General features: G+C 38.8%; 1 protein-coding gene across 1 annotated transcript; it reads left to right on the top strand.

Moving 5' to 3' along the window:
- Nucleotides 1-560: 560 nt before the first annotated feature.
- Nucleotides 561-23,660, top strand: KLKB1 (kallikrein B1). The gene is made up of 15 exons (XM_006015877.3): nt 561-600; nt 1,211-1,269; nt 6,391-6,553; nt 7,980-8,086; nt 9,177-9,336; nt 11,167-11,276; nt 13,731-13,890; nt 15,444-15,553; nt 15,692-15,848; nt 15,947-16,062; nt 17,553-17,727; nt 18,802-18,977; nt 19,262-19,357; nt 21,494-21,633; nt 23,341-23,660. The coding sequence occupies exons 2-15, from the start codon at nt 1,212-1,214 to the stop codon at nt 23,494-23,496; spliced, it is 1,884 nt and encodes a 627-aa protein (XP_006015939.1). The 5' UTR covers nt 561-600; nt 1,211; the 3' UTR covers nt 23,497-23,660.
- Nucleotides 23,661-24,190: the final 530 nt, after the last annotated feature.

Raw genomic sequence — 24,190 nt, 5'->3', positions numbered from 1 at the left:
GTGAAGGATACTGAGGTGGTCTTTTGAGTAGAACTGGCTGAAAGCAGAGTTTGTATTCAGTGAAAAATTTGGGTATTTCAAAATTTAGTTCTGTCCTGAATCAAACTGCAAATCAGAATTTCAGAAGTTTTCAGTCTCCTAATGACTATATATCTTACATAACCTTGACAAGCCAAATTCAGGAGATTTTGAGAATTTGGAAACGCCTGAAATGAATGTTCTAGATTTCATCTCGCTATCAGCTTAGTTCTACTGACTTCATTAGAGCTATAGGAGTTAAGCACGTCCCCAGTGTATTTAGTCATTTTTTGTCCTATAACCCTCATATTTGGATTATTCTGTTTAATTCACTCAGCAATTTGTCCCATGAGCCATGTTCTCTCCCACAGAAGTTTATTCCTACTGGCTTCTATAGATTTATGCCAGCTGAGAACAGAAACAAATATTGATAGACTGAAGACCCACTGAAAGTAAATATTAAAGTGAAGCAAACATTGCAGGCAGTCACATTTAACACAATTTGAGGGGGGCTTTATATTGTTTAGTGCAGACTGTACCTAGGCAGAATTAGTCGCACAAGTGTGGTTATTGTACTTTCAGGTAAGTTTCAATATTTTAATAGCTATCAAATCAGAGACTTTTAGTATGCAATGTCCAATCTCTTTACAGACTGCATTATGCAGTTAAGGTAAACATTCTATGGATACTCCTAAAACTTGCAACAAAATGTTTTTAGAAGTGACAAATTTAAAACTTATTTTGTATGTGTATTTTATTAGTAATGCTGGGATTGCATACTTTATTAGATAGACAAATTTTATATAGGAAATAAATTACTAGTGGGAGACAGTGACTTTGAAAATATTGAAATTTAGAAGTGATCCAGATTTGACTGTTAGTTTAATGAAGCATAAATCGAGAATAACTCTAGTGGATGTTAGAGAAGAATTTTCCTAGTATTTGTAAATTAAAATAATTTTTGCAGTCATGAGTACAGGATAAACCCTCTTCTGTTAATGTATGATACTGTATGTCTGGAACCTCTAGGTTTTCAACTGTTTTGTATACCTGTACATGTAATTAATGGGCTTTATGACAGAGAAATCATATGTAAATTGCCCAGTGATGCATCTGTATTTTTCTTTATGACTAATTGTACCAAATTTATTAAACATGTCCTAAAGGAAACTTTCATGTATTCATTTTTTAGGATGGTTTGGATTTATCAGACCTTTAATTTCATTTTCTTAATCACTTCAGTTTACAGTGGTAAGTTTATGTATATTTTCTATACTGTATACACAGAGTAATAAATAGGGTTACCATATGTCTGAGTTTTCCCTGCCCCTCTGGTGGGGAAGGAGGTGGGAGGGCCCTTCGGGGGCAGTGGGGAGCTGCATGGCCAGGCTGGTGGCACCGGGGCTGGTGGCCTTGCTCACAGGGGTGGGGCAGCCAGGAGATGCTGCAGGGCTGGGGGGAACGGGGCTGTGGGTTAGGAGTGAAGGGGATCAGCAGGGATGGTGGGGGCTATAGGTTGGGAGTAAGGGGCACCAGCATGGTCTTGGGGGGCAGAGTATTGCACATCAGGAGTGAGGGGAAGCAGCAGGCTTGAGGAGACTGTGGCTTGGGACTGAGAGGCTGGGGTAGGGCACAGGCATATCATTGATTTCCCCCAATCATATTGCCCCCCATGTCTTCATTTTTGAAACTTGAAATACGGCAACCCTAGTAATAAATATCATGTACAATTAAAGGGGATGATATTTATGATAGCCTAAATATGGCAATATGTGAACTGAGAGACAGATTTGGATATCTTAGGCATACTGGGTTCATCTACACGTGTGCTTTACTGCGGAGTTGACTAATTAGCTCCATAGTAAAGTGTCACTGTTTACACATGCGCCGGCACTAGGGCACATTAAATTAATTAACTTTGGCATAAAGTAGTACTGTCAGGGACAGTAGTATCTTAAAGCTGAGTCATTTACTGCACAGAAAGCATGTATAAATGGTGACTGGGACCATGGCAGTTTGAGCTGAGGCGGAGCAGCCCCAGGCTGGCTGCAGGCTCGGGAGGTCAGTCACATGGCTCCACACTTTGAGCACTCTGCTGCCCAATGCCACCACTCAGAACCTGGGTCTTACCCCCTGAGCCTGCTGCCACCCTGGGACTGCTCTGCTTTGGCTCAAACTGCTGGGGTCCCAGGCACATGTGGAACTGCTGAGCCCGGGAATAGCTGAGTTCGGTGCAAACTGTGCCAGAGTTTATTGAGATTGCATGGGTAGATGTGCCCACTGAATAATAGCCTACTGCATGATAAGTCTACTGATTTTAATGGAAACACTGGCCTTGAGTCCTGGGCCCGGTTCTTTTCTGTTCTTTTGCACTGGTTTAGGTTATGTGTATGTCCAGTGTAACACCATTGTTATGAAACTAGCACGAGTTTTTAAGAATCGAACACAAGATTGTCAGCTACAGCTGTGGATGCAGAGTTCATTTCTTGTTAGTTTGCCTATAACCTACTTTTATGCTTCCATTGTCCTCGCTTAGCCTATCACCCTTGGTAAGTTAGAGCAACCTAAAGAGCAACCTAAAGATTGGCATTCAGCACAAATTACAGCAAAGTGTCAATATGGCAGCAGACTGCAAGTGAACTCCGGTCATGGCTCTTTCCCTTCATCCTTATTCTACAGTGGAGAATAGCAACATAGGGCATTTATACACGAGCTCTGAGAGTGGGTGGGAGGTACTTTAATCAGAGCGGCTCTTGGAGCGCTCTAATTAAAGTGCTCATTCAATGAGCTTTAGATAAAATGCCCCTGCTGCAATTTTGAAGCATGGGAATGCTGATACATGAGATGTGGGAGGCTGCTGGAGCACACAAATTGCCATATTCCAGCAGACTTGATTAATCAAGTCTGCTCTGATGTGTTGAAATTCCAGGGCATTGGAACAGCCTCCCTGCTTATGTATAGCACCCATAGGTACTACACAGCTAAGCAGCCATAGTGAAGAAGAAAAACTCAGCATAGACACCAGCAATTTGCATTTAAAAAGCCTTGGTCTTATTTCCACACTGATTTGTATGCAACTGTTAAGTGTTAGGAAATGTTTGAGAAAATGGTTCAGGCCATCAGAAGCAAACTTATAACATTTGCATATTATTAAATAGAAAAGTCTATCATTAGAAATGTGAATAACTCTGAAAGTGTCAGTTAAGGTTCTGCAGAATTATGTTAAAAAACTAAAAATTAGTCATCATGGGAAAGTAAAACCAGTGTACATAGTTCAATGTCAGCATATGTTAATGATTTACTTTGTTGGATTTGCAAAACCAATTTGCAAACATTCCACCATATGTCCATGATGTCCTCTGTGCCAGTAAATTAAGCTAAATACCTAAGGCTGTTTTATGTTTTTTAATGTACTGAGTCTTCTCACACAAAATGCAATTGGATAAAACATAGTTTAACAGGAAAAGATTAATGGATTAATATATATTTTTTTATATATGCATTATTCAGAGAGCAAGGTTGATAACACAGAAGCCTTACCTTTATCTAAAGGCCATGGAATCAATGTGTTCTACTAATTTAGAATTCTTGAGGCAGAAAAATAGTTTTCAAACTATCTGTATGGAGGTAAATAATCTTTGGAATATCTAATTCATAAGAATTTTGCATGGTTCTCATTTCATAAATCTTATTAAATGTTTAATGTCAGAGAAAATAATATTTCTTTTTGTGACAAAGTTAAGGAAAGTAAGTGCTAGTGATGATAATAAATATCTCTATCTTAAAGAAAATTAGTATGGGTAAATAACATGAATAAGTCACAAGTGCTTCTCTTCCATAAATAATAAGGTGCACGCCTTTTTTTCAACATATTGTAAAAAACTTGCAAATAAACCATTTTTTTTGTAAAATGAAAGCAAAGTTAATGCAAAAAATAATAATTAGAAACTATGTCTAGTGTGTGTACTATCAAATAAGTGAGCAAACAATGAAAGTAAAATATTTCACTGGAATTTCCTCCCAGTTGATACAGAATAAAAAAATTTCTCTAGTCCATTTCATTCTTCTAGCTAAGAAAAACCCTTTACATGTACCAATGTATAAATAGCCATACTTCTCACCATTTTAGAGGGCAAAATAAGCAGCATCAGTGCCATGGCAAGGAAGCTTGGTTCCTGGGACAAAGCCCTTAGTGGCATCCTGCCCTCATCCCATGCACAGATCTAGGGGGCACACACCTCCCCATGCTTACCTGGGAGTGCACACAGCAGTGGGAGCCACCCTCGCCCCATCCCCATGGCCCCCCAAATGTGCCATTTGCAGCTCCATCCATCCTGCCCCAGCTGGGCAGCACCTGTTTGTGCCCCTTGTTTGGTGCTCGGGTGGTCACCCTGCTTGCCCCACACCTTGCTATGACACTGAGCAGGATAATTAATGAACTCCTAAACCTGGACAGCCTGTAAATATGTCTTAAAATTGGTTCTTTTAACTTCAAAACATGAACACATTGCCGCTTAGAAGCCTTTATTCTCTTCATAGATGCAGTTAATTTGATGCAAGAGATTACAGATGTGCTTGAAGTTGTGCACCTGCACAAGTCCTGATGTATTCTGCTATTCCTAAGAGTTTGCTCTTTCTCTATCCCCTTGATTAGCATTTAATTCTCCATTTATAGAGTATTTGTCCTTGTGAAGCAGGTGGAGCTAGATCCTGGGTGGAATAAGAAGAAATAGAAGATTTATCAGAGATTTGGGTCCAATGAAACAATGCAGTTTTCCACTATCTGAGGATGTGTTTTCAAAATAAAATTGCCCTGCTCCAGAATTGTGAGCTTAGGCATGCTGCAGTGCTGTGTCGGCTGCTTCCTAAACTAGAAACAGGGTAGTCACATGCGCAAAGTACTCCTGGCAAGTAATAAGCACTGTGCCTATCCCCAGACTAATGTGCATTTCCGCAGATGCAACTCCACTGCTCTGGTTTAGGAAGTTGCCTTCCTAGAGCTGTGCAATATGCTTAAAGATATTGACCTGGAGCAAGGTAAGTAGGGTGCCAGGTACACAGGGCACATCTACATACGACACCTTAGTGTAAAGTGGACTTTTCTACTGTGCGTTAGTGTGTCATGACAAAAACCATGCTAATACACAGTAGAATTAGTCTACTGTGCATTAAGCATCACAATTAATGAGCCTTTATCTAGCGCCTTTATCTAGTACCTCATGTTAAAGGTACTAAACCTGACGCCCAGAAACAAAGGCATATTAATGAACTTTTAGATATGCCCACAGCCTGCCTTCTCCCTTATACCCCACCATGATCCCTAAGGTCAATGGAAAGCAATCACAGGCAAGTTCCATCAATGCATCAATTCCACTTGGCAAAAATACATGGAAGTTGTTGCTCCTAAGTTCTGGAACTCCCTCTCCTTTGAGACCCAGCAGATCTGAAGCCTCAACATGTTTCAGAAGCTCTGTGTCTTTAGCACCACATACTGCACATTCAGCTGTTCTCTGCACTGCAAGGGAGCATCCGGGGCGGGGAAGGGGGGGGAATATCCAGGGGTAAAATAAAAGATGTGCAGGAAAAAAAAAGGGAAGTGCACAAAACCAGAGCCTGGCCAGCCAGAGCCACACACTGGCTGCTGGCCAGGTTCTGAGCAGTAGGATCGCCACTGCTGCAGCCCCAGGAGGACCCCAGGTAAGGCTGCTGTGGCCAGCCCAGTGCTGGCCCCAACCTACCCTACCCCACCCAGGGTAATTTGCCGCATGCCAGAAGGCACATGGCACAGGCGTTCTCCAGGGACAACTAGCAGCGACACAAGGTGTGCCACTGCTAGTTGTCCCCGGGGAACCAAATGTCAATGCTTGTGTGGACGCAGCCTACAGCTTTACTAACTCTCTATCTCTCTGTATTTCTTTCTCTCTTACACTCTGTATTTTTTTCCATCCACATATTCCTTTGGATGTTTTTCCACACTATAATCTCTCAAAAGATGTCTCTACCATTCTTGAAATCCAGCTTGACCTTTTCATGCCAGAATTTTCTTCCTTTCCTCTCAGCAGTTCTCCATCTGCAGTGTGGAAGGCAGTAGCATCCTCCCTGTAAAAACTTTAGACTCTCTCTGCCTTGCCAGCCAGGCCTACCTTCTGTGAAACAATATGCTGCACAGAAACTTCACGCTAGATTTGGGAAGGCAGAGAGCACAGGTTAAGGTGGGAGAGAGCTTCAGGAGAGGCTGTACAGCAGTAAGGAGACAGCAGGATTTTAGTGAGAAGGAGACCTGCCTTATATCCTTTCTTTGGTCAGCTTCTTGTCTGTAAGAGTCAGTACCTGACATAACACAAGCTAATACCTTTCATTATTCCATGTCAGAATGCATGACTCAGATCTATGAAAACACGTACTTCCAAGGAGGCGATGTAATGACAGTTTTTACACCAAATGTCAATTACTGTCAAATTGTGTGTACTTACCATCCGACATGTCTGTTGTTCACTTACCTGCCACCAACTGGAATTCAGGACCCTACAAAAAGGTAACGTCTTCAAAAGCTAAGTTTCACGTGATGTGTAATGTCCATTAGGCAGTCAGCACTGCTCCATCCATGCAACGTCTCAAAAAAATATATAATGTATTACCCTGGTTTCCCCAGGCAGAAGGTAGGGTAGAATGTCAGCTTAGAGATTAAGTGGTTCAGAAAAATATGAGCATGCGACAACCTACTTTGTCAGAAGCTGTCTTACCACAGTTTTACATTTCCTTAGAAATTTATGAAGCTGCATTTCTTAAACCTGGAAAGCTAAGAGTCCCTTTCCTAGTTTGGAGAAATGAAACCCACATGCCTTCAGCTCTACCATGTGTCCTTAAAGGATTGTTCATTTTAATTCATACATCTTCTGCTCTTCACTTCCTTTCCATATCTAACCCATCCCATCCACCCTCTCCCTCACTCTTTGGGAAGTGATACTAGCCATACCAGTAAGGTTTGTGGCCAGAACTGTACCCTCAGAACTATTGAGCCTTGAGAGTATTTTTTCCTCCCAGAGGGCAAAAGACCTCCTGGAACTCCCATGGAGGTGGTATGGTTCTGAACTGCTTCTAGTTGTATGTGAATGTAATGTGGGTAACAGCAGGTGGAGCCAGGGAGTAGTCTGCAGAGCTCTGCTGACTGTTAATGTGGACTTCAAGTCCCTCAAACCCCCAGGGGATGGGGGACAAGGGAAAAAAGAAGAGGAAGCTTGAGGCTGCAGTAAGGGGAAGAGAGCAGTGTGCACATGGAACCTGATCAGCCCTATGTAGAGAAGTGCACCGTGGAGCTGGAGATCTCGCTGGCTCGGTCATCCAGGACTGTGGACTGAAGGAGCTGGACTCGCACCTGGGGGTAGCTGCAGGCTGCTATTTGAGCTCTAGGGAGTAAAGGGGACACCTTCAAAGGTATAGGGAGGGGGTGGAGATTAAGGTGCTGGGTGTATGTTACCACAGTGTTGATGTTTCTTTACCTTTTACCTGTTCCCTCCTTTGGCCTGTTGGCTCATGACCCTAACCCCTATGATTTTCTGTATGAAAGTGGGAACTCCCCCTTGCTTCTTGTGCCAGTTTCTGGGGTTGCATGGTTGGCACAATGTGAACTCTGTTATCTACAAAGCACAATTTATTCCCAAGACAGATCTTTAGTTAGGCATTTCAATGCTGTGGAACTGCATTAAGCCCACATTTCCTTATCCAAGAACACCTTCTCTCCTGGAAAAGTGTCAGAAAGTCTATGCTATGAAACTAATTGCTGCTATAAGCCAGTTGTAATTCTTGCACCACTTCAATAGTGCAAAGGAAGCTGAGGATTTGGCTCTGAAAGCATGTTTTGCCCTTTATGCTTGAAAATATAACTACAAACAATCTGTTTTCTCATGAGGTTGGGCTTTTGGTGCTAATGTTAACTGTGTACTGCTAACTTTTGAACACAGGTTTACCTGCTACTTGAAAGACAGTAAGACTGAAATATTGCCAAAGGTGCACATGGATGGTGCAATTTCTGGACATTCCTTAAAACAATGCCACGCCCAAATTAGTGGTAAGATATACTTATTCAAGTATATGCATCTCTTTAAAAATATATAAAAGCTTTCAGTGTACTATATTTCAGACTAGTCAGTGGATAAAGGCATCACTAAAATTAACTGGTTACATCATCAAGATGTCAATTTAAGTACAACACATTTGGCACATATATGAGAATGCATTTATTACATCTCTTCTTTTATAAAAACCCCGTTATATTGAATTGAACAGCCTGATAGATATGAGCATAACAAATCATATTTATTGGAGAATTACCTCTTTATATCATGTTAATGAATACCCTATTATAAACCACTAGGTAAAAAGACAAGCAACATATTCAGTATTCACCATCTTACCGTTTACACCTCTCAGAGTATTCACTGCTTTTATAATGCCCTTGTTGGAGTTATTTAACTCATATTCATAGTTGTAATGGTCTCCAGCCAGCCTACTAGATCTTATTTTGTGGTTACTTTTCATGTTATTCACTCTAATTAGTATCTGATTAAAGCAGCCGGAATCTAAATATGACCCTATGCATTCATGATAAAGGAACAGCTATGGCTGGCTGACAAACATGCTAGATGAACACAACCCCGGTGTTCAATAGGAAAAAATAAACCTGCTTTGGGGAAGATATTTGTTTCAAACTCTGGTCCAAATTCTTTCTTGTAATGTATATAAATAAATCCTGTGACTCTAACAGGACTTGGTTACTGCATCATAGGGTAGCATTTGCTGTTAAAATGCTGGTTTGTGCTTTGTGATTTTTTTGAACGTTAACATTTTTCAGCCATTAATCTAAAAACTACAGGGCTGACACCTCATCAAGGTGACTCAGGGCTCTCATTCTCCTCCACTCCCTTGTCTTGAAATGATAGAGATGCTTCTCTAGAGCCAGGTTCTACCACTCTGACTCATATCACATAACACCTTACTCTGTAGCTTCAATTTTCTTAATGGAACTATATACAAAATAAGGCACTACTGAAAGTGAGGGAGGGATGCAGAATCTGGCTAATCTGCCAGGTTACTTCTGGAACTTCCAAAACAAGAATGTTCCAGCATGCTCTTTTTTTCCCCTCTTATTCCCTACCCAGGTTGCAGCAGGGACATCCACACAGGACTGGATATGCTAGGGATAAATTATAATGTGACTACTGAATATAGCTATCAAGAGTGTCAAAAAAGATGCACCAATGACAACCACTGTCAATTTTTTACATATGCCACAGGAGCATTTCACAGTGCAGGCTTTCGGTAAGTCTTGATCCTCCTTACTGGATAGCAGCACAGTTAGTAATACAGTAATTCATAAGCAAAATTAAAGGAAATGGAAATTATTTAAAGAGATATTTTTCACATGGCATTGTTCTATGTGAAATGTAGATTTTAATCTCAGTTATCTTTTTGTGTTATATTCAAATCTAGAGGTACTGGCATGAAAGGGTCTATAATAATTTGACTTGGATTTATCCTTTGGTAGAAAGACAAATTTTTTTGTTATAGTGCTGGAAAGTCTAAAATACAGTGAGGATGTAAAGAATGCAACTGATACTAGCTGCCATACTGGAGTTAAACAGGAGTTGCCGCTCATCTTTTGCCCATCTGTAAAATAGGATAAAGCTATTCCTTTGTGAATTTCCTAGAAATCTATGAATGAGAAGCACAAGATTAGAACCATACCTTGGTACTGTTATTGTTAGAAACAGATACTTTTATGTTGAAATATTTCATTATTAGGTTATTTTACTGTATATAATAGAAAAAGGAATTAAGAAAACTGTGTGCTTGTTCCTGCTGCACTCTCTGTATGAATGGATCCAGACATTTGCACAGAGCACACCCCTTTCCCCCCACCTTTTCTTCAGTGTTATTCAGTATGATTATTGGAGTCCAAGGTAAAAAAAAAATCATGAGATTTAAAGTTATTATTGAATCTTTGGCATAATTCTAAAAGTCCATTACATCTTTGCTGGAATATTTATAGATGTATTGTTAAATAATAACAATAATAGCACTAACAACAAATCAATAACAAAGACAATAGATGTGGTGATGAGGATGATTATTCATGGGCAATTTTAACAAACATTCTATTCTTCTTTTATAGCTCTATAGTTTCAGTGCCCACCACAAGTGTCTCCTTAGTTAATATGTTAATAAAGAAAGAAATAATTACCCAATTCCATGAACACAGATTTTCTGTTTCACTTCTTTTCTTGTGCATTATTTGGAAAAATTGCATTAAATTTGTTAATATATAACATTTTATTGCTTTCATTTATCAAACAGTATACGGTAATACTTGGGTGTGTCCATTTGCAAATGGACATTTTTATGGTAGTAATATATCAAGTGATGATGAATAACAATGACAAAAATCACTATTTACCTCAAAGGAATACTATGTTGATTAACTGCTATTTGTAAAATGCTATTATATAAAGTGCTAAGCTTCACTAGAATGTAGAGAAAATCCTGTCCTGTGGCTGTAAGTTTTTAGGTCTTAACCTATCAGGTCTATTGTCCCTTTTGTTATTTCGTAGGGCTACTTCAAAATATTGAGTCCAGCTTTAGTGGGTGCTCTGGAACAGTACTTCTCAACCTTTTAAGTACCAAGTACCTCCTAACTTCTGAACATTTTAATAACTACCCCAACACAATTTTCCATTGGATTTTATATTTACAGACTAATGTGTGCCATATGTTGGAAGAAGATCCAGATAATGAGTAGAAAGATGTCATGTACTGAGACATTAGAAACTGCGTAATTAGTAGCTGTACAGTTTTTGGTATGTGAAGCTGGCAGGGCTCAGTGAGATCAGTTCTTGGATAACTTTGCCTGGGCAAACTGCTCACTGCTCTTACCCCATTCCCTGCTAGTGGCACATATGGCATGTACAGGACTTGGTTCACCTGCCTTTGCAAGCACAAAGATGCTATGTGCAGGGGGAATTATCCACTGACCATTTCTGGCAAGATGAAGTCAAAATTAAGTTAAGCTTGTCTGGTGTAAAGACAACTTTGTGGAGAAAGGAATCTGGCCTGTTTCTTACTGAAAAAAAAAGTTTTACTTTTGTCATTCAGTAACAAGTGCTTCTTGAAGTACACCAAAACGGGAACTCCAGCAAGCATAAGAATACTTAATAATGCTGTATCTGGATTCTCATTAAAACTCTGCCAACTTTCTCAAACAGGTAACTATTTAAATCTATATTAATTGAAGTTAGATATAAAGGAAACATGATGATACAGTATGTTTCAATGTGTATGAATATTATATGCAGCATGTAAATAAGCAATAATATAAAATCTTTCTGGGTTGTTTGTTTTAAAATAGTTTTTGGTACTAAAATTCAAATAATGTATTGTTAATCATTTTAACTTTCCTCTTTTATCATTGTGTGATACAAAAACTGTCTTGTGGTTTGAAGATCTAATGAGTTCTCTCCTAAATTTACTTTGGTGAAATTGCAGATTACATTTATATCACAAATAGAAACACTGAATGAGAAAATCCCATCAAAGGCAGTATATATCAGGACTCAAAAAAAAGATGCTGTTTCAAGTAGTGAGCAGTATATTCCATTGGAAACTTGTAATGCAAGCTTAAAAATGATTGTGCGTAAAAATGGGCTATTACGCTCAAATTAGCCCTTGACCTTTTGCAGTCAGGAAGTAAAGGGAAAACTGAACTTTTTTCCCCCAAAATACACAGTAGTTCGATATTTAGTTATGATGGCCCATTGTTGTGGTTTTACAGCTTCCATCAGTGGTTGCTCTCCTTTTATAAGGTTTCAAGTTGGTCTTGACTTTTTTCTTTATACTTAAAATCATTATGCCCCTGTATTATAAGCCTTCACATTGTGAGAAACAAAACATGTATCATTTCACCAAATGCCACTGAAATTTCTTTAATATCAGTGTATTTTTATAGATCTAAATTATGCTTTGACCATGGGCAGATTGAAGAAGGGAGGGGGTGCAGCTAACTTTCCCATTGACTGTATGGCTTGTGTAGTGAGCTGAGTTCACCAGCTTGTCCATGTAGCTCTTGGCTGGAGCTGCCATCTTGGGGTCCTGCTGGAACCCAGTGGCTGAATCCACTGCAGCTTCCTCCTCCTTTTCCCCTGCCACTGAACTCAGCAGTGGGCAGGAGGGGGTTAAGGGGAATGTTCACCCTCTAGGTTCTGGAGCTGCATTGACAAACTGATGACTTTACTGTGCATGTGCTGCATAGCCAATGGGGGTGCAACTGCACCTCACGCACCTCCCCTAGATCTGCCCGTGGCTTTGACTAATTTAAAGGCAAGTTTTCTGTATGCTGTGGGCATCCTGTGACTAAATCTAATGTCCTCTTTGAGGTTGTTCTTGCAGTTCTCTAAGGCAAAACTCTCTAAATTAGCAACCTATGACCGATGGAGCTACTTGATTCAACCTGCAGAGCTGGGGGACTTCTGTGACAGAGAGCTTTTTGTGGGGGCTTGCATGGTGGCTAAGTAGAAGGAAAGAACCATGGTGGTGGCATCGTAGGGGGAATGGTGACTGCAGCTACAGCAGTGACAGCACGGGCTGGGTTGGAAGTGGCCCACCCTCAGAGCTAAACTCCATTAAAACATCCTCTGCTCTAAAGTGTGGCTGACTTCTGCTCTAAACTGCAGGGTCAGACTCTAGGTATTATTCCTTCTTGTCCTCGGTTACAACATCCAGGTTTATACTTTTGTTTAGATTATTTCTCTTCATCATGTTACCTGAGATTATTCTTTCATGTTGGTGATATTGTTCTGCCTCCATGCAGCCTTATCTTAGTTCACAAGTAATGTCTTTAAACCACATGTTGATTTTGTTAATCCGTTTGTTATTGGTCTTCTTAGTATCGCATTACTTTTTCAGATTGTCCCAGTCCCATGATAGGAATCATCTCTGGAAATTATTTTAGAAAACAGTTTAAACACTCTTGAGGCAAAAAATACCAGCAACATTACTTCAGTACTAAACAGCATTGTCCTTAGCTATAATGACACCTACTGGATAGAGAAAATAAAGGAATAATAAATCAAAGTGCACAAGTGAATAAGGAAAAAAGTTTCCTTCCCAGAAATGCAGCAGGAACAGTTAAGGGAAATCTTTCTGAGTGTTTAGTCTAGGCATACATACATATACTGATGTAGGAAAGATTTCCCTGACATTTCAAAAGGTTTCTGACTATTCAAAAGGTTAAAAGTCCTTCTGAACATAGCAGCCTATTGGGCTAGCACACATGGGACTAGCTTTACTCTCTTGGCTGTCTTTGACTTCCCAGCCCAAGTTTTCAGGTACCCATTTACAGATGGATTACTTGGGAGTGACCTTTTGCACAAATCCGTAGCAGGGTTTGAATTTTTGCCTGTAGGGGGCCACTTAGCCACCACACCCGTGCTTTCTATGTATTGCAGGAAATAAATGAAAGATTCATCAAGAGCCACAAAAATTTTAAATGTGAGATTTGTTTTTAAAGATGTTCATGAAAATGATTTCTTGTTTACATCTCTGAAAAGCATAGAACACAAAGGACAACTGTGAAAAAGGATATATATAAATACATATAAATATTCTGTTGCCATCAAAAAATTCACTGGACTCTTGATATATTTTTTTCTCTTTTTATACAGATTGTCGTTTGGACATTTTTCAAGATAAAGAATTTTCAGGAAATAATATTATGAGTGTTTTCACTCCTGATACTTTTGTGTGTCGAACTATTTGTACTTATCATCCAAATTGCCTGTTCTTTACATTTTTTACAAGTGAATGGGAAGTAGAAACACAAAGGTGAATATGACAACTAATATTTTATATTCTAATAATTACAAATATTAGAAATGCTTATGTTAGTTTTAAATAACACATTAAAAGGTGTTAATTTGATATAGTTATCAGAATTCTCAGTGCAGTGTAATTCTCAAAGTACAGATTCTGGTATGTTTTGTCCATGTGTGTATAATTTGCTAGTAAAGTGAGCAAAACACTGGCTTGCATCCATAGATGCTTCTCAAGCAAATCCCAGGACGTCATTCTCCTGTTGTACTTGGCCTTGGTGAGGCCACAGCTGGAGTACTAAGTCCAGTCTTGGGCCCCACAATTCAAAAAGGATGTGGAGAAGCTTGAGAGAGTCCAGAGAAGAGCCACAGGCATGATCAGAGGTCAGGAAAATGACCTTACGATAATAGGGTGAGAGCTATGGGGCTCTTAAGCCTGGAAAAGTGCAGGCTCAGGGGTGATCTGATGGCCACCTATAAGTTTATCAGCGGTGACCACCAGTGTCTGGGGGAACGTTTGTTCACCAGAGCGCCCCAAGGGATGATGAGGTCGAACGGTAAAAAACTACTGCAAGACCATTTCAGGCTGGATGTAAGGAAGAATTTCTTTACTATCCGAGCCCCCAAGGTCTGAAATAGCCTGCCATCAGAGGTGGTTCAAGCACCTACATTGAACACCTTCAAGAGAAATTTGGATGCCTATCTTGCTGGGATCCTATCACCCCAGCTGACTTCCTGCCCCTCGGGCAGTGGGCTGGACTCGATCTTCCGAGGTCCCTTCCAGCCCTAATGTCTATGAAATCTATGAAATTTCACAACAGAAATGTGCATCAAAAGGGAATATATGTCTTACTCTTTTAAATAACTGATATTTGAATCCCTACAAAAGTGTCAAAATGGAGTTTTGAGACCCAGAACTCTGATATGATTTACATGAATGTGCTTTACACAAAACTGAACAATATGTTTAAAATTACATTATTTCTTTGTTTAAATTTAAATTCTGCTTTTAATATTTTAGCAGTGAAGAATTAAAAAATAACTACATGCCATTGAAACTTTCTGGGCAAATTAAAGGTGCAAGGAAATGCACCTTTATTTTTATCTCTGGAAATGAAAATAAAAAAGATGTCATACACAACCTAAAGTCACTTATTTGTGCATTTTGCCCAGTGGTTTTAACAGCATAATTGCATGCTATTTCAGGAAATGTACAGTATGTACAACCTTAGGTATTGAGCCATAGAATCTTACATTTTCATAAGATTTAGTATATGGAATTATTTTTTGTTGGAAAAATAAGACTGGCTTCCCAGTACTTAGAAGCTTGGCTGTTTTTTTGTAAATATTCATGAAAGGAGGTCAGAGGGTCACCTAGTAGAATTCAGCACTATGCCAGTTTACATAATCTCTAAATTCCTTATAGTTACATTGTATAATTTAGTGTCTGATTTAGTTGTGATTTAGTTTGGTGAGATTTAGTTTGTTATGCCAGATTTATGACATGTTCAATGCTTTAATCATGTTTTAATACATTTATTTACTTGTTTGTTTGTTTGTTTTTAGAAACCTGTGCCTTCTTAAGACATCAAGAAGTGGTATACCAAGTGCATATGTAGAACGAGAAAATGCTATGTCAGGCTTTAGTCTCCTAAATTGTAGAAGATCGTTTCCTGGTAAATATTGCATTACAATATAACCCCCTCCCCAGTTTCTAATGAGAAATTTTATTTATTAAGTATGAATCTAATAATGGAATACTAGTGCATGTAACAATGTGTTGTATTGATATTTGCAATATTAATGCCTTACAGCCTGCCATTCCCACACTTATAATGATACAAACTTTTTGGGAGATGAACTGAACATTACCTATGTTAAGGGACACAAAGCTTGTCAGCTTGTTTGCACAGACATGGTCCGTTGCCAATTTTTTACTTATTTTCCACTTCAGGAATGCACTCAAGAGGGGTAAGATCATTTTATTAACATCTTAAGGGTTGCCTGAAGGAAACATGTAGCATTGTATAAACATTACAACTTAATCCTTAAATTAACTTCATCTACAGAAAATGCAAATGCCACTTAAGAATGTCCTCAAATGGATCTCCAAACAGAATAGTGCATGAGAAAGGAAAGACCTCTGGCTACTCATTAAGATTATGTCAAAGAAAAGCTAACACTGGTAAGTAAAAGGTTTCATGTAATGAAGCTGTGTGGAATTAGGAAAATCTATTGATAGTACAGTGATAGTACATTGACTTAAATGTACATAAACCTGAATACCACAATTACTCACACAAATGCTCTTTATTCCAAGAGCTGTTCCAATGACATTGATCAGTCTGCTTATGGGGTTAGGTACAATTTTGCTAGCATAAAGGTATCAGAATCTGAATCTAAGTTAAATGTATGATTTTAAAACAAAAGAATTAGGCCATGGGCAGATAGACATTTACCCCAGTGAAAGCAGTACCACACAAGTGGAAAAAAGTAGTGAGCTGGCAACATGGATTCCTAAAGTGAAGTAACTATGCCCAACTGGAAGCAACCCTGGAAAGAATGAGGAGTAAAACTCCAGTAATGTAGGTTATGGATTAGGCATCATCTGCCTATTTCCTCCTGGGATAGCAATTTGTTAAAAGCATGCAGGCTGTTACCTGGTAATGTTATGCACCTCTGGTGCTAAAGGATCACTAAAGCATAATCAACCCAGAGTTTAACATGGAATACGCCTCACACCATTTAACTTATCTAAAATCTAACTTTTATTAATACATTAAATATTATCTTGATAACTTCTATAGAGAGAGAAAAACACTTAGCCTAATGGTCTCACCCAATCCCAGATATTACTTCACCACAGGGTCTGGTGGCTAGTCACCATTCCTGAAAATAGAGGGTGGTCATCTGTCAGAAGTCCTTTGGCTGTTGTTCAGTCCAGATGTTACTGGATGACAACACACATTTCCTTGTTGCCTCCCCTTTATGCTTTTCTTTAACTTAGCTCCTCTGATCACTCTTCATTTCTGGATACCATTGATTGATTTCCCTGTGATTATCATACTGCTCATATTTTTATCCTGTCAGCATACTCCTTTGTTCCAACAAACCCATCATATGCACAGATCTTAATTTGGTCTGTCCATCAAAACTGGAAATTCCAAGGGCTCTGCAGTTGGGCACTGTCCAATTGGTCTCTTCTAATGCTTCATTAACATGTTCAATCATGTCATCCCTCTGATTCAGTCAATCAGTGCTAAATTCAGTTAATTTTAGTTGTTACATTTTATACACCTACACTGATAACGCTAGAACATAAGCTTCTTTGAAAGCGAGCTCAAGGCTATAGCTGATAGTGGAGATACAACATGCAAAAGAAAAGTTTAACTAATAATAAGACTATACAACAACTTAAGCAATGGTTAAATAAGGCTGAATATAAAAGAAAAGTTCAAATAACACTGTAATTCACCACTCAAGCAGGTGCAAGTAAAGCTAAATATGACAAGCTACCCTAACAGTAAGGTATAGTAATAGCTGCCTAGTACCTGTGGCTACCCACTGGATACCTGCATGCCTGTGGGTAGCCACAGGCACTAGGCAGAAGTGGATACATTTTCAGTGCTGGGGCAAATTGATCTCTCTATATAGTTTTTAAATCTATTTCCATAGCATGTATGCAGCCATCTAAAGAAAGTATAAGAATTGTTGGAGGGACAGATTCTTCTCCTGGTGAATGGCCATGGCAAGTAAGCTTGCAAGTCAAGTTAACTACTCAAAAACATCTCTGTGGGGGCTCAATCATTAGTGACCGGTGGATTCTAACAGCTGCCCACTGTACCGATGGGTGAGTACTTCTTCTTATAAATGGGTAGAAGAAATTATTTTAATGAAAACAAATGGTATGATTTTAAAGACATGAAATTAAGATTGTCACAGTCACTGGAAATTAGCACCATGCAGTATTTTGTATCACTTCATTGCAATATGCAATATAACTGCTACTGTCTGGTATGAGAAGACACCTCTGATATCCTGTTTTCAGGCACTTGGAAATGATACAGTGTAAATTTCTCAGGTTATTTTTGGCGCACAGATTAATTTTACTGAAAAAAATTCAAATTCTGTGTGGTTATTGGCATAGTGAGCATAAAACAAGTAGTTTTCTCCAAACTACACATTTCTTAGAGTTCTCTATTTTCCAAAGGCATTTGTTTAAGACTTCAAATTTACCATAGATAAATAGACATCAATGAAGATGAGTGTTTTTGCATTATGAAGATGTTTGTGTATAAATAAATTATTAAATAAATGCATGGTGTTTAACAGAAGCAGGATGAAAGTCTGTGGGTTTGCACTAATCTATTAAAGGAAATGAAAAAAATCTCAGAAAAAGTAATTAGAATGGGGCCTTTTAGGTTGAATCTATGCCTCCAGATAATAACTTTTTTCTTTTACATTTTTTATAATTTTTAATGCCAGATTTGTGTTCCTATTAAATTATTACTTCAATTTACATTTCCAATTCTATTTTAGCTAATAAAAAATGTAGCCCATGAAAGTCAGTGGAAATAACCTCATTGACTTTTGTAGTACTTGGATGAAACCCTCAGAGACAAAAATAAGGAAAGGAGAGAATAGAGAAAAATCAGAAGGCAAAGGTAAAAGAAAGATGAGAAAGGATCAGAAGGAATGAGAATGGGAACATTAAGAAGAAGGAAAGCTGATGGGAAGGTGGGAATACAAATGAGAAGGAAAACAGGAGAAAAGAAAAAGCAAAACTGAGGGACAAGAATATCTTTTTAGTCTGACATTCTGACAACACACCCAGGGGTAATAGAAAACATTGGCATATGCACACGGGCTATTTACTAAAGCAAATTTTTGAACCTAGGACTTCTTGTTTCTCTTTTTCCCTTAGATATGAGAGTCCCAACATTTGGCGTGTTTATACTGGCATTTTAAAACAATCAGAAATAAATGAGGATACACCTTTCTTCAGAGTCCAAGACATTGTTATTCACCCTCAGTATGTGATTGCAGAGACTGGATATGACATTGCTTTAATGAAACTTGATAAACCTATGAACTTTACTGGTGTGTAAAACATTATAATGAATTCATTTTGAAAATGTGTGGGGATGATCTAGTGCTTAATCTTTACTAATGTACATGAAACTTGAATAGTTTACTCAAATATACATAAATCGCCCCAGGAAAGACCCACCCAATTTACCTTGTTCAGGAATGTAATGACTTTTACTTGTCTTAAGGGATAGGACAATGTTAGTATAAGATGAGAAAATACAATAGGGATACAAAGAAACTTGTGGTTAAAGATCTTTCTTCTGGCCAAACTAATATTTTAAATTGCATTTTAGATTTCCAGCAGCCCATATGCTTGCCATCAAAAGAGGAAGCAAATACAGTTTATACCAGCTGTTGGGTGATTGGATGGGGTTATGCAAAAGAAAGAGGTACAGACTAATATTTAAACTATGGAAACCTATGTTTGCAAAGATCATCTGGCTTGGTAAAATTTGTCCCTGTGAATGGTTATTGTGTCTAACTACATATTGACAGTGGATCTCATTGTGCCCAATATACAACAAACACCAACAATGAGTGTGCATGAATACAACTGGCAGGAAAGGTTCTTTGAGTAGATGTGATATTTTTTATTAGACCTACTGAGTTGCTGGGAAAAGGTTCTTGGCAAGCTTTCGGGTGCAGTCACCCTTCTTCAGGCATAGGAAATCTCTGCTGGTTACTTATTTAAATTATTAAATAATTTACTAAGACCAGCAGAGACTCCCTATGCCTGAAGAAGGGTGTCTGCATTTGAAAGCTTGCCAAGAACCTTTTTCCAACTACTCAGCTGGTCTAATAATATATATCACATCTACTCAAAGAGCCTTCCCTGCCTATATCCTTAGACCAACACGACTACAACCAAAAACCCAGCATGAATACAACTGTTCTTGTAGATTTATACTGCACAATTTCTTCTAGAAACCTTACTGCTATTACAAAAGTGAGTGAAACTTAACTTCAGTGCATGTTCTGCAGGCAATAGAGAGTGGTGATATATTAAATAAATAGGTTTCAGGATATAGTATATGTGAGATCTCATTGAAAATCAAGCACTTAGGTTATTTATGTTTCTTTACCTATGCACAACTCAAAAATGGAGTATTTTCTTTTCAACAGTAGTCACATTTGTATAAAATCAGATATGAAAAGTATTCATGGCAGTATGCAGAAAGATATGGGTTTGTGATATCTGCAAGCTATGGACATATGATATGAATGTGTGAGTCTGATACGCCTATTTTAGTTTTAAATGTGTGCCTCTTTTGATTTATTTAAACATTCCTGTTTCACATTTATGTATATATGATAAAATGCAGGGTTAGAAGGATGTTTTTAAAGACAATTCTAATATTCATTTTGCTATACTTATGGTTAACATGTAGCTACAATAGTATAACCCCTTCTTTGCTTCAGATTCTTTGGTTCTACCCGTATGTCTTATAAAAAAGGAGGTTTCACACAATAACCAAATATATTCAGTGATAATGCTCAGCAGCAGGAGAATGAAGCAGCTTGGTTATGAAAAAGGATGAAAGGAGCTGGGAAAAGTTTACAGAGGGGATAGGATAATAGAAAGAGGAGTTCTCACCCTCTAGCTAGGTTGTGTAATGTATGGAGTTGTTTATGGTCCACAGGGTATAGTATAGTGCTGAGTGGATGGTGCTTGGTTTTCCCTATGCTTCTGGGCTTCCCTGGTTGCCATGTGGGGCTGGGAAGGACATTTTCCTCTAACTTTTGCTACGGGTGTCAGTATGTTTTTCACCTTCCCTAAAAGCATTGGCTTAATTGTAGATAAGAGTTCAGGCCCCACTGGGGGCAGAATGGAGGCCCATGTTGTGGGGGCATATGGCCAAGGTATGTCTGAGGATGCCTGAGGCCAGGTTTAGGCCAGAGGCTGAGTGTGGCCCAGCTAAGGAGCCAGGGGAGTAATAGTGGATCTAGATGCCATCTGTGAGGCATGGGACACAGTGCAAGGTGAGGCTTGGAGCTGTGTATTTCACTTTTGGCATCAGGGCAATAAAATGGGCAGCCTCCCACCTACAAACAACTATTTAATTCCAACAAAGGCATGGGAGGTGAGTTAGGTGGGCAGACTGCCTTAGACAGGTGGGCGGGCCAATGAAGGGACCGGCCTTGGGACAGCCTCCTGTCACATTCTGCATCAGATCCCAATGCAGCTGCACTTGCATGTCTACCAGAGGCCGTAGAGCTCACACTGATGGTAACAGGGGCACCTGGTACATTCTCAGATGCATAACCAGAGGCATTTGTGAGACATGACATATGATAGACTTCTCCTTTTGCCCCTTGTCCTCTGGGGTGGGCACTGAACTTTGACCTGCTATGATTGCCTCTTTGTCTGGCTGTACAATTACTTTTGATTTCTCCCATGAACACAATCTGATCCACAGTTCAGTTTGAGTGGGATCTTGCTAGGTCTTTGTAATAACTCTTCACTGGGATTCCTATAGCTTGCTGTATTTATTTTGATACTCATTCTGTACTTTTGTTACGTATAGGTCAAATAACAGATATTCTTCAGAAGGCTAATATTCCTCTAGTATCAAAAGAAGAATGCCAGTCAAGATATCAAGAGCAAACAATAAACAACAAGGTTATATGTGCTGGCTATAAAGAAGGTGGAAAGGATGCTTGTAAGGTAATGGAGTAATAAATACATGATCATACATTCTGCATCATCTTTAAAAGTATTATCAACATTTTAAGAAGAATATATGGGTAAAAAATAACTATTAGCTGAATTCCTACTTCCATCTGTCAAAAATAAAAAAAAATGAAGTCTAGATGGAATCTTTTACAGATAACATCCAGACAAAAATACATTATGTTTTTGGGCTCAGTAGTGGAAGATTCCAGGAAAGAGGACCTGAAGAAGGAAAATTATCTCCACAATTACCTCTAGACTTTTCCGCTAGAGGGTCTGAATCTGTTGAGTCAGTGAACTCATCTGCAGAACCCTTCAGAGAAATCAAGGCAGTGTGTACTTTCTTCCCTACATACTAGAATCTTCTTTCCCCAGTTCCCAAGCTGTGACTCCCATGCTGAGATGCCATGATCACCCAGATAACTTGTGAGGCCTATTTTATTTTTTCTCTCACCAAGTGATTTATGGGCAGTTACCATGATTAAATGGCATGACTGTCTGTAGAATGGAAAGCAACTGTGGGCACTTGAAAGTTCCTTTTTCAATTCAAGAGGCATGTATCTCTTGCAGAATTGATCTACCACATTTTTTTCTGCAGCTCAGCACTGGTACCCTTTCTCTTATAAAAATGCTAATACTTCAGGTAAATAAAAAATGAATAGTATAAGTAGGGTGGATATCAGTGAGAATATAAATTAGTCACATTTACCCATTGTCAGCCATTAAAAGAGTAAAGCAGTAGCCCCTTAGTATATCACCAATCCAAAAGCAAAAAAAAAAAAAAAAAGGGAACCAAAAATGTTAAAAAAAAAAAAAAAAAAGTGAACCAAAAATGTTTTTCCAGTAATAAAGAAATCCCCCTGAAATGTAATTTTCCCACTTATTAGTATCGTATATAGCATTATGTGGAGGCATGTTAAAAAGCCTATGCTGTGCAAACCAGAAGGGACAGTATGAATAATTGTTGATCAGATAATCAGTTTGGGAGTGAAGGACTAAAGAACTGTCAAGCTGATGGGTGCTGGTCATGCTTAAAATCCAGAATGCCAAATGGAAATCTGTGGGGCAGTTCTATCTGGTAGACTCTCCACCGTGCCACTGCCACTAGGCAAAACTGTCCCATGCACTCCAGTTTTGCATAATGTAATGCAGACAGGCCTGATTTTCTCCTGCTTCTCAGTTTGGCTCCAATAGGCTTCCTGAAAATAGAGGCAGGCCAGAGTGTTCCATCTGTTCTACGTGCCTCAGTTTCTGGGAGACAATGTTCAGGGTTGGACCAGGAAGGGCTGTGGCAAGAGAAAATGTCCTGCCACCGCTGCTTTCTAATCTGGCTCTGCAGGACGTGTGTGGCACAGTGGGGGGAGTATAATGTCTCATCAAGTGTTAACATAATTAATAACAATCACAATGTTTATATTATAGTATACATAATATAGTCATGTAAGTTTTTTTAAGTGGGTGCTGCTAAAGTTTGAAAAGTTTTGGAGGGTTGCCTTGAATCTAAAGAAGTTGAGATCCACTGCTCTAGCCCAATGATCCATTGCTACAACTGTAGCAATATAGAGAGTAAGTAGAACTCAACTAAGAGGAGGGCTCCTGGGTTCTGGTCCCTAATGAGAATGCTTTCATTTATCAGGTGCATCGTTGAAAGAGAAATACTAACTGGAACCATCCCTTTCACCCTTTTCTTATATGATTCAGGGAGACTCAGGTGGGCCATTATCATGCAAACATGAGCAAATTTGGTATTTGGTGGGCATTACCAGCTGGGGTGAAGGATGTGCTCGCCCAGAACTACCAGGTGTTTATACAAAAGTGGCTGAATATGCAGAGTGGATTCTAGAAAAAACCACGTGATATAAAAAAGAAAACTTCCGGGAACTCACTTCATACTTACATGATGGCATGAAATGATAATCCTAAAGGAACTTTGTGAAATACATTCAAGAACATTCATACATTTAGCCTAGAGGACAGCAGACATTTTTAAGAAAACAGAAAAGGAAGAATGAACTGTACAATTGTGTGCATTAAAAAGAGTAATACAAATAAAATCCAGTTTTATAGACATTGATGTGAAGTTATAAAGAATGTGGTGTAAACTGTTGATTTATTTCATCTCTGTAAACATGTCAATAAACATTCTTTTGGACCTGATTTTCTGTCTCATTGAAGCTGACAAGAGCTTTGTCTTTGACTTCCTTGATAACACGATCTCACTCTCTATTGTAAGAAAGAGGTGAATGAGTGAAGATGAATTCAATTAAAGCATAAAATGTTCAAAACCTTCTTGGCTGATATTACCTCATCAAGTGTCCTCCAGTCATTAGCCCCCAGAAAGAATTCAAAACATCAAAGTATTATTTATTTTCATCTCCTTTCATGTATTATTGAGATTGTTGATATAGATGTTTAACAATGGTGGATGAGAGAAAGTTAGTAGGAGAAGGGATTATTTAGCGTAGGTGATTTCTTTTACAAGTTAAGCACTATTTAGGGTGACACCTTGCAGGCACTGGGGTCTTGGATAATTAAATTATTTTTCACTGGC

Source organism: Alligator sinensis, unplaced genomic scaffold (assembly GCF_000455745.1).
Source record: "Alligator sinensis unplaced genomic scaffold, ASM45574v1 scaffold528_1, whole genome shotgun sequence".
NCBI lineage: Eukaryota > Metazoa > Chordata > Crocodylia > Alligatoridae > Alligator > Alligator sinensis.
This window is presented reverse-complemented; position numbering and strand designations above follow the sequence as displayed.

Coding starts and splice junctions, on each gene's coding strand:
- KLKB1 (XM_006015877.3), top strand. CDS start 1,212: ATGGTTTGGATTTATCAGACCTTTAATTTCATTTTCTTAATCACTTCA. Junction 8,087..9,176: donor ATGCCACGCCCAAATTAGTG/GTAAGATATACT, acceptor TTCCCTACCCAG/GTTGCAGCAGGGACATCCAC. Junction 15,849..15,946: donor CAGGAATGCACTCAAGAGGG/GTAAGATCATTT, acceptor CTTCATCTACAG/AAAATGCAAATGCCACTTAA.